Source organism: Mauremys reevesii, linkage group 4 (assembly GCF_016161935.1).
Source record: "Mauremys reevesii isolate NIE-2019 linkage group 4, ASM1616193v1, whole genome shotgun sequence".
In the NCBI taxonomy this organism is placed as follows: domain Eukaryota; kingdom Metazoa; phylum Chordata; order Testudines; family Geoemydidae; genus Mauremys; species Mauremys reevesii.
The window spans coordinates 80,343,488-80,357,544 of record NC_052626.1 but is presented as its reverse complement, the minus strand read 5'-3'; the positions used below and the strand labels follow the sequence as shown (position 1 = coordinate 80,357,544).

At 40.4% G+C, this 14,057-nt stretch overlaps 1 protein-coding gene across 3 annotated transcripts in view; it reads right to left on the bottom strand.

The window, feature by feature from the left end:
- Nucleotides 1-14,057, bottom strand: part of SLC1A2 (solute carrier family 1 member 2) — a 114,112-nt gene that overhangs the window by 57,579 nt on the left and 42,476 nt on the right. Inside the window, exon 1 of one of the 3 annotated variants that reach the window (XM_039536663.1) lies at nt 13,865-13,927. The exons of the other annotated variants lie outside the window; for them this stretch is intronic. Coding sequence (XP_039392597.1) covers nt 13,865-13,887 — 23 coding nt within the window. The 5' untranslated portion in view covers nt 13,888-13,927. Of the gene's footprint in view, nt 1-13,864; nt 13,928-14,057 lie in introns of those variants that run through there. 3 annotated transcript variants of the gene reach the window in all.

Here is a 14,057-nt window from a genome sequence, read left to right as displayed (position 1 = left end):
CAACCCAGTAAATGACAGTTTATTGCTGATTTTGCAGCAGATATTATTTTATGTATTTAAAAGACTGTTTCAGTGTCAACTTTAACTCCTCCCTGCCCCCATCCTACTTTGTCTTGTGCAAACCTTAATGAGACTACAGAAAAAAACAGTCTGGTCTTTGAATGTTCTAAAGTGACCGTCCCAAAAATCCAGCAGGTAATGATGTAATCAGCCAGTTTAATCACTGTACTTACCTGCCTTATTAACTAGGACGTTATACCAATCAAAGGACATCAGCCTATACCTGAGACAAGCTTTCCATGCCCTGGGGCTTGAAGAATTTGCAGCCAAGCACTTATTGTGAACCATCTTCAGTTGTCATAAATATGCTGATGTGTAGTTACTATATATCTCCTTCTAAGGGCAATGCATAGCCCTATAAGTCTCATATGCTCACTTTATTAGCTTCTAATACAAAGACCCTCTCAGTTATGAAGCTACAGATGTATAGCTCTTAATTCTATAAGGACTGTGGTTACATTTCTGCTATAAAACCAACTAAATAAACAAGTTCTTGTTGTCTTCTTGGAATGTTTTAATCCTGCCACTTCTGCTCTATGATGTGTCTAAGATGTCAATACTGTCCAAGTTCCATCACATTCTTCTGCTAGCATGTAGCAGATCATTGCCCGAGCTATTCTCTTCTGAGATAGTATCCATTTAAATCTGTGCTTCATGCACATAACCTGTCTTGCTAAGCATTACAAAATAGGCAAGTGTGTGTGCATTTACAGAACTGTGACCATCACCAAATGTGACAAGCAAGCTGCTTCAGCTGGAGGAATGGAATGGATACTTCAAAATCCCCCACAGGAATTACTTGAAGTATCTGATTTGAAAAGGAATGTTCAGCAGTTTCATTGAAAATCTTATTCCCCCCCCCCCCCGCCCATCCATTTCAGTTCCTTCTCATCTGATGCAGTTATCATCAGTTTCCCATTACTTGGTGGCCTGAAATACTGGGAGCTGAAAAGTTATCTAACTGCATTGTGCTGCACGCTCACTAGCTGTACTCCTGCCATTTAAAAAAAAATTAAAAGGTAAATTTCTGGATTAGTATGAGATCACAATTCAGGGAAAATGTCTAAACCAAGCCTAAATCAATCATTCTTTTCTTTAATTTGATTAGATTAAATTAAAATAAATTACATTCTTACCAAATTCACTTGACCTTTTAAGGGGATTTAGGAAAAGAACCGCTTAGTTCAACTGGTGTCAATAAAAGTTTCTCACCAGCCATGTAAGTGTGAAATATATTGGTTACAATACTGTCTGCTTTCTGCAGTCATGCTGTTCTGAAATCAGGACTTGTATGGTAATTTTCTAACAAAGAGAAAATCTCTTCTATTGTTTGCCATATATTACAGATGGACCTAAGTGTCGGGGGGCTGATGCAAAATGGAACAGTACCAATTTATCCCAGCAGAGACTTTGGCAAAATTCTGATCCAACTTCCCCTCAAAGCCTACAGGGAGTTGGGATTTTGGATCAGAGATGGGAGCCAGCCAAGGCTTCCTCAGTTTTTGAGGTGTTCAGCTCTGGGCTTTTGGTTTGGGCTCATCTCTATCATGATATGTAATCACTCCAGCCACTTTGTTTTAATAATGGAATGGTGCTGACTCCAACGCCTCTTTCCCTACCCCCTGTACTTGAAACTTGTCGGGAAAATGAATTTTAGAGTGAGTTGTAAAGGCCTCTCCAAGTCAGACAATGTAGAAGCCAAATTTCAGAGGGAAGAAAGCCAATCTGAAATAGTCACGATGCTCTGAAGTCATGCTAAAATTTGGCTTTAGTGAGAACACTTTCTATTTCCTGCTCTGTTTTTAAGTTTGTTTTGGAAGCTGTATGTTTAAAAGAGTAGTTCTGGAAATACTTAAAATCCCCACTTCTAGTGTGGCTTCATTCTGATCTTTAACCACCCTAACTTCATTGACTTCAGTGGGCTTTTGCCTGATTTACACTGGTGTGAGAGAAGAATCAAGCCTGATGTCTTTAAATAGTACATAGCAGAGGCTTGTATACTTCTTGGTATAGCCCAGGTGTAACTTAATTTATGGGCCTTATTGGTCCGAGAACCAGATGGAGAGGAAGGATTTTAGCCAGGGAAATGACAATTAATAACATCTGAACATTTGCCTTTGGCACAGGGGTAGTTCACAGTTTTCAATAACTTAATCACACTCATGTCACAGCCTAATAAAGTGGGGGCATTTTTATGTGGTTCCTGTGTTCCATGCACCTTAATTCTGCTCTGTTTGCAGCTTCATTGATATTGCAACTAATGACTGACAGGTGTTTGCAAGGGATTATTTTCTACTGGGAAGCGTAGGTGTTAGACAAGCAAGTACAGTCATTCTACAATTGTGCTTAAAGACAAACAAACATGAAGTGTGAATAGCAAGGGTGGCCAGCTATATTTCAGGGAAACAAATGGACTGTATAAAAAAACCTCCACAAGGCAAAGCTGATTTATCAGAGATAGCACCCCACAATGTTTCATTCACATCTAAAATCACATCTCTGAGTTACAGCGTACGATTCTCTGCAAAAATTATAGCTTGAAAATAGACTTCTTATCCGATAAATGCGTCTGAGCTGCTCTTTATTAGATACCTAGCGTGTAATATCAGGCACCAAATAAGGGACATCTTCCTTAAAACCTGGTGAGTCATCGGCCAAATTGTTAAAGTGGTTTTGAGTGAACTTGAAAAAGTTCAGAGGGCTGGATAACAGCCCCCAGGTAGCCACCTTGCTGGCCAAGAACGCCAGAGTACATCACTCTTCATCCCCACCATTGACACAACCCTGACATTTCCCCAGCCCACCTCTTAACTGCCTCCTAGCTGTGGCCCTAGGGCAGCGGGGTCCATTCCAAAGCAAGATGTGGACAGAAAAGGACGAGCTGAGGAAATATATTATGCTAGGTGAATTCACAGATACTGCCTTATGGCAGCTTAAGTTCCCTTTGCTCTCCTGTAGCCAAGGGTCTGGCCCCACCATGTCTATTCAGATACAATGAACCACTTGCAAATAAGTGCTAGAAACTAAAAACTATTCCCAGAACTCCTATAATAAATCATTCTGAATAACTAATACATTTGAGGAAAAACATAATCTGTCCATAGACAATTCCATCCATCTCTCTACCTAGGCATTTACATCTCATTCATCACCATAGAACTCAAGAGCAGAAAAAAGGTAAAGTTCATCCAGATAACTTATTCGTTCTTATTTCTTTTCCCAGCTGTACTGAGTAGTTACAATGTTCTGCCACCCAATTATTCTATAGTTATTCATATGTTTTTGATGTGAACCTACCTGGGAAAATAAGACTCTCACTCTCCCCAAAATCTCTCCCATTTCTAGAACTGAACTTTGTTTCTAAAGAATTCCAGTATTTTTCTTTTAAATTTTTGCCTGGCTTTGCACATCCAGCTTCCAGCAAAGAACAGAACGGAAAGTGCAAGGAATCTCATGGGAAACCCTGTTTTTGTGAGAGATCTGATCTAAATCTAGTTTTGAAGACCCAACAAGCTCAGATAAGTGTCAGATAAATATCCTCACTTCTAAGCATTTACCCAAGCCCGGAACCATTTAAGCTCACTTGTCCCAAGTCATTTGTGCCTCCTATAATAAATCCACACTGAATATTTAGCAAGATACTTCCCATCTCCAGCCCACTTAGGCCCTGTATACATTGTCTTCCTCTCCCTCGTTCATCATCTGGGATTGAAAACAGATAGATCCTCTACTAGCAGCCAATCTGTTTTCAGCACAGTAAAGGATGTGTGCCACGCATCTTGCGAAGTGATGGAATGAATGCCTACATTAGCTAATCTATTTTCAACCTCATTTGAGGGATGTTTGTGTAGGACTGGGGGTTTACAGTCTACAGTCTACATTGTCCACAACAGGTCATTTTCCTAGCATAGATGTACTATGAGCACATTAAACCCAGACTTGCTTTCATATCCTATAGTGTATATAGATATTAGTGTTTATCTGAACAGTGTCTTAAAGAAGACAAAAACCAGTCAGCTATGATCAGCCAATCCCCTCCTGAATTTCTGAGGCTCCTGTGGAAGGCTACTCAATGAGATGATCAGATAACAGATTGAGTTGGGATTTGAGCCTTGAGGAGGATTGGTGAAATCCTACAAAATACAGCTGTGTGTCCTGATAGGCTGGAACAGAATCAGACACCACTGAAATCCCCTCTCTCCCACTGGATAAGTGCAGAGAAGTCCTAAAGAACGAGTGCCTTGTGCCTTCCCTTATTCAAGCTGGTAGATCATTCAAGTTGCTAACTTGTCCTAGAAGCTGGCACTGCATACTCATGCCTTTTTCTGCTAGCTAATGTGCTGTGATTACTCTCAGCACTTCAAAACTCTAGTGTAGTCATTCTTGTTACATGTGATAGAATAAAAATTACTGTGGGATAAATCTTCATCTTAAAGGCAAGAGCCAAATACTTATTACCTGGAGTTTAGAAGAAATTACTTTCTTATGGCAGGTTATTTCATGCCCACAGTAGGGGTCCTTGCGCCTTCCTCTGAAGCATCTAGTACTGGTTGATAATAGACACTGGATGCTACACCAGATGGACCATGGGTCTGATCTGATAAGGCAACTGTTATGCTCCATAAAATCAAAGCAAACTTCTTTCATAAAGTTCCCCTTCTAACCTACTTTTATTTCTTGCAGAATGGGTAGGAAATAGAAAGTATCACAGCACTTGCCATCTTTCCTCAAATGGTATTTACTGGGCTTTAAATTAAGCGTTATGGTAAACAGTAGGATATATTTCACAAATACAACTGAGGCGTACACTGGGTTTTCCACTGTTCTGTATCACTGAATAATCCTTTTCTGTTTTTTCTTTTGGAAGGATCTTGTTAACAATTCTGGCTTGCACCCAACTAAAGAACGCAATCAGTTTAAATAACTTCAGTGCAGGATGTGTATAGGTACAGCTCTGATATCACTTTCACCCTCAGTCTTAACAAAGGCAGGGAGCTAAAATGGGAACAGCCATCACCAATTGCAGCTCACAAGGCACCGAGAAAAGAGCTTGCTGCAGCCACAAGCAGGCCCAGATATTTTAATTTGTCTGCAGAGCTCAGACACCAGCACTCCAAATAGTGACAAGAACACTTCCAGCCTGATTCTCCAATTGCCATACATGCTGTGGAGTAACTTACACAAAGTGTGAAGTGGGTGTAAATGCTACCAGCTCAGAATTCTCACTTACATCAGTGATAGTGTTTTACACCCACTTTGCACTCATACCAGTCATGTTGTTGCGTCCAAAAGTATAGCAGGATTAAAAAAAATGAGACATTTGTATGAATAATAGGAATATCTACAGTTACTTTAGATAAAATAATTTTGAGAAGGGACACAAACCTTCATATTTTGTGGCATAAGCCAACCACTTAGAATATGGCTACACAGCAAAGAAAAACCTGCAGCTGGCCTGTACCAGCCGACTCAAGCCCATGGAGTTCGGGCTGTAGAGTAGTTTCATTGCTGTATAGATTTCTGGGCTCAGGCTGTAGCTTGCGCTCTAGGACCCAGCAGGGTCAGAGGGTCCCAGGGCTCAGGATCCAGCCCAAGCCCAGAAGTCTACACAGCAATAAACAGCCCCAGCCCTGCGGGCCCGAGTCAGCTGGCATGGCCTAGCTGCAGGTTTTTCTTTGCTGCGTAGATATACCCTGACATTGGTAAAGAAAAAACTCCTGATAATGACAGGAATGTTGACTACAGGGTCTTTTACATTTTCCCCTGAAGTATTGGGGGTTAGGAAGAAATTTTCCCTGGGGGCAGCTTATTGCATAATTGCCTGCTGCAAGGTTTCTTGCTCCTTTCTCTGAAGCAGCTGGTAATGGCCACTGTCAGAGAGAAGTATCAGAGGGGTAGCTGTGTTAGTCTGGATCTGTAAAAGCAGCAAAGAATCCTGTGGCACCTTATAGACTAACAGACGTTTTGCAGCATGAGCTTTCGTGGGTGAATACCCACTTCGTCGGTTGCAAGTAGTGGAAATTTCCAGGGGCAGGTATATATATATATGCAAGCAAGGAGCAAGCTAGAGATAACGAGGATGAGGCCCTGTTCTAGCAGTTGAGGTGTGAAAACCAATCTTGCCAACTACAGAACCAGTTTCTCCTCCCTTGGTTTTCACACCTCAACTGCTAGAACAGGGCCTCATCCTCCCTGATTGAACTAACCTCGTTATCTCTACCTTGCTTCTTGCTTGCATATATATATACCTGCCCCTGGAAATTTCCACTACTTGCATCCGACGAAGTGGGTATTCACCCATGAAAGCTCATGCTGCAAAACGTCTGTTAGTCTATAAGGTACCACAGGATTCTTTGCTGTCAGAGAGAAGGTACTATGTTAAATAGTCTGTCTTACCCAGAACAGCTATTCCTATGTTCTTAGGTTCCATTTTGCACAGGTGGAAATGATCTAATACATGCAAGGCAGCAGGGAATCAGGCCTGGAGTGTAGCATTGTCTTTATTTATTTCTCCCATGCCCACTGGTGTCCTAGGTAACTCACAGAAAGACAGACAAGCATGGTACCTGCCCTAACAAGTTTACAATCTTGAATTCTGGCAAGGCACAAGGAGTCTGACAACAAATGAAAAGGCAGAGATACATAAATAAGATTACACTGTGATTCCGTTTGCTCATGTATTCTTCTTTGTGAGCAGAGCTTTCTGTGGGGGCTGAGGTGTTGGAGAGGTGGGTAGTGAGTCCAATTCTACATTTCCTGGCAGAAGTTTTATTAAGTTATTTGATTTAATTTTTACATTTACAATGGTTGTCATTAGAAGCATTACAAATGTCTTTGCAAATCATTAATGTTACCATGGTATTCAGGATGCTGCTTTGGTAACTCCTATAGTAAGTCTAGTAAATACTGTAAGCACCATGGTAATTTTATAGATTGCACTTGTAAAAGTGAAGCACAATGTATGTACTGGTGACTCTGTCACCTGTGTTGTTCTGGTATCCAGTTATGAAAATATCTTACAAGATCTTTAACATCTGATTTTCCAGGCAAGCAAAGGATTCCAATATTGTTTCTCCTTCCTCTGCTCTCCCCAAAACGTCCTTATAACTGTTGTGTGGGGAGACCAGATCTTGCTGTTTGCTACAATTGATGGTGGTGAGAACAGGCAATAAGGCAGGAACTGGTCTGCTTTAATCAAGTGCTGTTGATTTGAAGGGAATGGGTATAAATAGATGGCATAGTGTTTATGGCTCCAGAGCCATCTGGAATTCTACCGTTCTGTGTGTCTATACACTGCATGTTCTGTCTGGCACTGGAAGAGTTTAGCTAAATTCCAATATTCATGGACTCAGCCCATATTTTGAATGCAAATTAAAGTACTCTAGTCTCAGAAAATCTTCTTAGCATTAAGTACCATTGAAGCTGTCTTCGTTCAGTTTCTAAATCCTTTCTTTCCACTCTCAGGGAAGGGTGATATGGTTTATTGTGGCTCATTACAAGAGACTAGAAGACTCTTTACTGTAGTAACAAGGAATCCTGGACCTGGCAGACTTCACAAATGAAAAGAAAAAGTGGACTGTAGTGGGGGGGGGGGGGCAAGAGAGGGAGCTGAAATACACAGTGCTCAGTTTTTTATGTTGAAGTGTCTGTACAAAAGTGATTGCTGACTGTGATTCTCCTACTTGAGGTGCAACACTTCTATGATATATCAAAACAATTAACCTGCAATTATTACCAAAACCACTAACAATAATAAACCAGTGATTAACAGAAAGTAAGTGATCTTTCCACAGAAGAAATAGCAGTATATAATACAGCACTCTAAGAAGTTCAATACATATTAATAGCAGATAGTAAGTTGATATTTTCTGTTAACTGTACTTTTTCCTGTAACAGTCATATTTTCACCTGTTGCTTGTTGGCAACGTATAGCTTGTCAGCTTGCAGTCTCAGAGACTTCCCTAGATTGCAAACCAAGCTTCTTAAAGTATCTCATTAAATGGATTTTTAGTACTGTTGAAGACTCAAGACATTGGAGGCTGTGGTCTGGTCTACACTAGAGAATAAGATCAACACAAGGGAGTTTAGGGCAACCTAACTATGGAAGTGTCTACACTTAAATTTCACTCCTGCCGATGTAACTGCCCCACAACCCCAACTTAATAATTCTACCTCCACATCCGGTGTAGAGTCAAAGTTGATGTAGTTAGGTCGATGCAGTGTCGGTGTAGATATTGCGTTGCTTTTGTCAACTGTTAATGGCTTTCAGGAGCCATCTCACAATGCCTCATGCTGACAGTACAATTGATACAAGTGCTCCTGATGAGGTCATGCCCCACCGACACAAGGAGCCATGTGTAGACACACACACTTGATGTCATTACTGTGGCACCTGTATGTAGATAGGTCGACTTAATTTTGTAGTGTAGACATGGCCAGAAGTTCTTTAACCACAGGACAAGTATAAGACAGAAAGGACCTTTGTAGGTTTCCCCTTGCCCCTGCCCAGCAAACTCACTCAATGCTTCAATCACCTTTTTGGGGTAAGATCTAAGCTGAGTCCTATGTTGATTTGATTCTTGCCCTACCTGCTGAAATGGCTAACAAGATTTTTACTGTCAATGCTGATTTTTCAAGGATGTGGATATTTGTTCTCCAGGAATTAGAGCATGATTATCAACTCTTTTCACATGGGATATCAGACATCAAACATGTTTGGTCACTCCTGATCTGTACTAGATTTGAACCGCTGACCTAGAAATGAAAAACTCTGGGCTTGTCTACATGAGGAAATTGATCAGAATAGCTTTTGTGGAATAGTTTATTCTACAATAGCTATTCCAATCAATTTCTCCATGTAGACATGCCCTCCGTATTCCATTATAACTCCCCACTAGCAACATCTACTACCTCCTTATCTATCCTTCTTTCTGAATTTGTATTTAACAAAGAGCGAAGCTAGCATGGCTATATTTATATGAGCAGGATAAATTCAGGTAAAGAGTGAGAAATTCATTTATCTTATACACATATGAATGACATTCATTTCAATGGCAATTTCTTCCAGCCTTTAGTATGGGTACAGGACTCCGTCACCTAACCAGTAGTTTTTTAGTTAACAGATTATCAGGAATACTGGTTCATCCATGGCTATTCTTACATGGCCACTGAACTGACATGTCAAGACCCTTTGCTTCCACCTAGAAAAACACTACTGGAAATAACAGGAAGCTTATTTAAAAAGGGCTCTAGGGGTGATCCTGTCAATTACAGACCAGTAAGTTTAAAGTCGGTACCGGGCAAATTAGTCAAAACAATAGTTAAGAATAAAATTGTCAGACACATAGAAAAACAAACTGTTGAGCAATAGTCAACATGGTTTCTGTAAAGGGAAATCGTGTCTTACTAATCTATTAGAGCTCTTTGAAGGGGTCAACAAACATGTGGACAAGGGGGATCCGGTGGACATAGTGTATTTTTCCAGAAAGCCTTTGAAAAGGTCCCTCACCAAAGGCTCTTATGTAAATTAAGCTGTCATGGGATTAAAGGGAGGGTCCTTTCATGGATTGAGAACTGGTTAAAGGACAGGGAACAAAGGGTAGGAATTAATGGTAAATTCTCAGAATGGAGAGGGGTAACTAGTGGTGTTCCCCAAGGGTCAGTCCTAGGACCAATCCTATTCAATTTATTCATAAATGATCTGGAGAAAGGGGTAAACAGTGAGGTGGCAAAGTTTGCAGATGATACTAAACTACTCAAGATAGTTAAGACCAAAGCAGATTGTGAAGAACTTCAAAAAGATCTCACAAAACTAAGTGACTGGGCAACAAAATGGCAAATGAAATTTAATGTGGATAAATGTAAAGTAATGCACATTGGAAAAAATAACCCCAACTATACATACAATATGATGGGGGCTAATTTAGCTACAATGAGTCAGGAAAAAGATCTTGGAGTCATCGTGGATAGTTCTCTGAAGATGTCCATGCAGTGTGCAGAGGCGGTCAAAAAAGCAAACAGGATGTTAGGAATCATTAAAAAGGGGATAGAGAATAAGACTGAGTATATATTATTGCCCTTATATAAATCCATGGTACGCCCACATCTCGAATACTGTATACAGATGTGGTCTCCTCACCTCAAAAAAGATATTCTAGCACTAGAAAAGGTTCAGAAAAGGGCAACTAAAATGATTAGGGGTTTGGAGAGGGTCCCATACGAGGAAAAATTAAAGAGGCTAGGACTCTTCAGCTTGGAAAAGAGAAGACTAGGGGGGGATATGCTAGAGGTATATAAATCATGAGTGATGTTGAGAAAGTGGATAAGGAAAAGTTATTTACTTATTCCCATAATACAAGAACTAGGGGTCACCAAATGAAATTAATAGGCAGCAGGTTTAAAACAAATAAAAGGAAGTTCTTCTTCATGCAGCGCACAGTCAACTTGTGGAACTCCTTACCTGAGGAGGTTGTGAAGGCTAGGACTATAACAATGTTTAAAAGGGAACTGGATAAATTCATGGTGGCTAAGTCCATAAATGGCTATTAGCTAGGATGGGTAAGAATGGTGTCCCTAGCCTCTGTTCGTCAGAGGATGGAGATGGATGGCAGGAGAGAGATCACTTGATCATTGCCTGTTAGGTTCACTCCCTCTGGGGCACCTGGCATTGGCCACTGTCGGTAGACAGATACTGGGCTAGATTGACCTTTGGTCTGACCCGGTACGGCCGTTCTTATGTTCTTATTTCTTCATAATAGCATACTGTGCAGTAATTTCCCACACTTGTAATAAATCTCACCCAAAAGAGCTCATCTTCATGTTGAACTCCAAACCATACAATATGCTTTTCTCCTTCTTTAATAAGCTTTTCCAAGTTAACCGAGGTCAGTGTGTGTTTCTCTGTCTCTTATTTGCATGCCCCTTTAATCTCCTTATGAATTCATTTCTTTTCTCAGCTGCTCCATGTCACACAGACACATCACTGGTGTGAGTTTATTTCAGGGCTTCAGCATATCATTTAGCCCAGCTGCCTTCTGCTGTCGCTTCCCTGGAGCAAGAGCTCTCCTCCTCTTCCTCTCAATTATGCAGGTGTGTCTAAAATAGGAAGATCTGACCAATGGATGGACAAAATATAGGAATACACAAACAAAAGGACTCCAGTCCACCGATGCTCACCTTCCCAAAATGGAAGGGAATTGATTGTGTGGGCTATGACCACTTAACCTGAATGTGTGACTCCTAATTAATGCTCTCTTGATTTAGTGCTCTGATACAAATAAATGACTGAAGTTGGGTAGAGAAAGGTCAGAACTAGAACTGGTCAAAAATTTCCATTGAAAATTTTTTCGATGGCAAACTTGGGTTTTTGACAAATGTTTTCATTAAAAGTTTGTTTTCTGCAAAAAAATTTGATTTTTTTTGTTCCAAAACCAAAATATCTCCTCTGGAAACAGAAATATTTTTATTAATATATGCCTCAGCCATACTTCCTTGGATTTATTGTTTGGTTATCTGATCTCCTCATTCTCCTCTATGGTATGGGCTCCCATGGTACTACCTTTCTCATGGTGCACCACCTGCCCCTACCAAGAGATGTAGTCTGACCAGGGAGCCCAGCCTATAGGTAGAAGGAGGGCATGAGGCACCACAGCTACATTCCAAATCAAAATACTTTGGTTTTCGGCCCAAATATTTCAGGTTTTGATTTTTCTCCCAGAAGCCGATATTTTCCATGGGGAGGGGAACTTTTTCCCAACCAGCTCTAGTCAGAACCCTCAAGATCCCTCCCCACATGCCTTGGAAGTAAATGCCTTCCTCATGCAATATTTTGCCAGCTACTTCAATCTTGTGCCATATGACCTGGAATGACCATGTTAACAATTTGGATCCCATTTGAGAGGTGCTCCTGAACCAAAATCTCAGATCCAAACATCTTAATCAATCTTCACAATTCTACTTTATCTCTAGGATAGGTTGAACCATAAGATGGTAGCCAGATGTCCTGGTTCAGCTCAGTCATAACGGGAGATACCTCCATTACCCATTTAATGTTGCCTTTTTCTCCTTGAAGCCTAGCCATGCAGATTATGCCAGTATCTCCTGGATGCACAGAGTGACACACATGTGCACCGCATCTTTCCTTTGCTTAAAATCTTGATAAAATATGTTAAAAGAAATCCGAACTAATCACCCATCCTGTGAATGTGAAAAAGGGACTATTTGCCCTATCACAATTCACCCAAATTTATACCATCTGAACACTGAGTCCCACCCCCTGTCTCAATGGCTAGTTCACTAGTATATTTTAAATTTTCTACTCCTAGGCTTCATACCTGAAGTTGCCAGATTATGGTAGTGGCAAAAGTGTGGGGCTTTTTCACACTCATACTTATACTAAAAAATGCTTTTGCTCAAATTTTCTAGAAAAGTTCACCTTTGGGTGGAAACCAAGGCTCAAAAATTTCAGCCCCAAAGGGTGAAACTTATGAACAACTGAAAACAAGATTATAATGGAATAGTTTTAGTTATCGACCATAATAATTATTATAACTAATTCTCCAGGTATAACACTGAGATAACCAGCCATAGAAACTCTTAATTATTATGATATAATGTGATGTTATGATAAATTTAGGACTTATAGAACAAATTTAAAAATTAAAACTTATATTTTGTAATTTAAACAATGTGTTAATAAGGATGTCACACAATGACATCAAATTATACTGTGACAAATATATTCAGGAAGAATGCAAAATACATATTTACTAATTAGCTAATGCAGGTTTTGTAATTAAAAACAATCCTTTGGACTCCTACAGAATCTCAAAATGCTTTACAAACATTAAGGAACATAAAGTAACTATTGAAAAGCTATTCATTTTTCGTTGGTGAAAATGAGCAATGAAAATCATTTGCACAAGATCATACAAAGAGCTAGTTTCAGAACCAAGGAGAAAGCCTGCATATCATGACTTCCATTGCAATATTCAAAAGACTAGACATTTGCCATAGCAAATGATTCAGTTATGTTATATGGAGTTCAAGTTGTCCAAGTAATTAATAGAATATCATAAAACTTTTCGCCTGTTTCCACTGCTCCCAGCAAAGTAGTACATGACATTTTCTAAGGCTCCCCGCCCCCAATGCCTGATTTTTCAGGATTTAAGGCTCCCATTGACAATGAGGCTTGTTGCAAGTCTGCAGCACACCAGAACAATCACAGTGGTTTGCACAATAAATTCCACGGACCAGATCCTGACCCACACTACATTTCTTTACAACCATTACACAGACATAAAGCTGCCCCAGGTGGGCTCTTGAGGATTTTCCCAGTAGGAGGAAATTTCCAGGTGGCATAAAGTTGTGCTTGCTGGCTCTGAGCTCCACCTCCAGACTCCTCCTTCACATAATGGGTGTGTCATGGGTATGGCCAGAATGCTGCTGCACTCTAGCAAACCACTGGCCTTAAATCTGCTCCAATTTATGCTAGGAACCACAATGGCCCCAATAGCCCCAGGGATCTGAACAGCATGATGGTAACATACAGCCCCCTTTGATTTGCTCCCTGAGGTCCTATACAACAATCACACATCCTCTCTGCCACAGACCCCAGTATCAGTGACAACACATTGCATATTTTGTACCATTCTATTATTTGCCTTTGTTTATTCTGTAACCTCTCCCTGAATTTTGCAGGTTTTTTTCCACGTAGAATGGGGAGGGAAAATATACCAATCTCAGCTAAAAATAGAGCAAAATAATTCCAGAGAAATCTGGTCTGACCACTGACATTTCCACTTACCTATACAGAAACACTGGTGCCATGAGTTACAGCAGAGAAGGTCTGACTCATCTTCAGTATTCTGACTTGTAAGAGGCTTTTAACTAGACTCTCTTATCAAACCTCTAGTGTTTATTCACTCCACTGGCTGATGTCATGTCAAAGACTAATGGTGAGGGACTCCTACTGATTACTTTCCTGGCTCTGGAGCTCA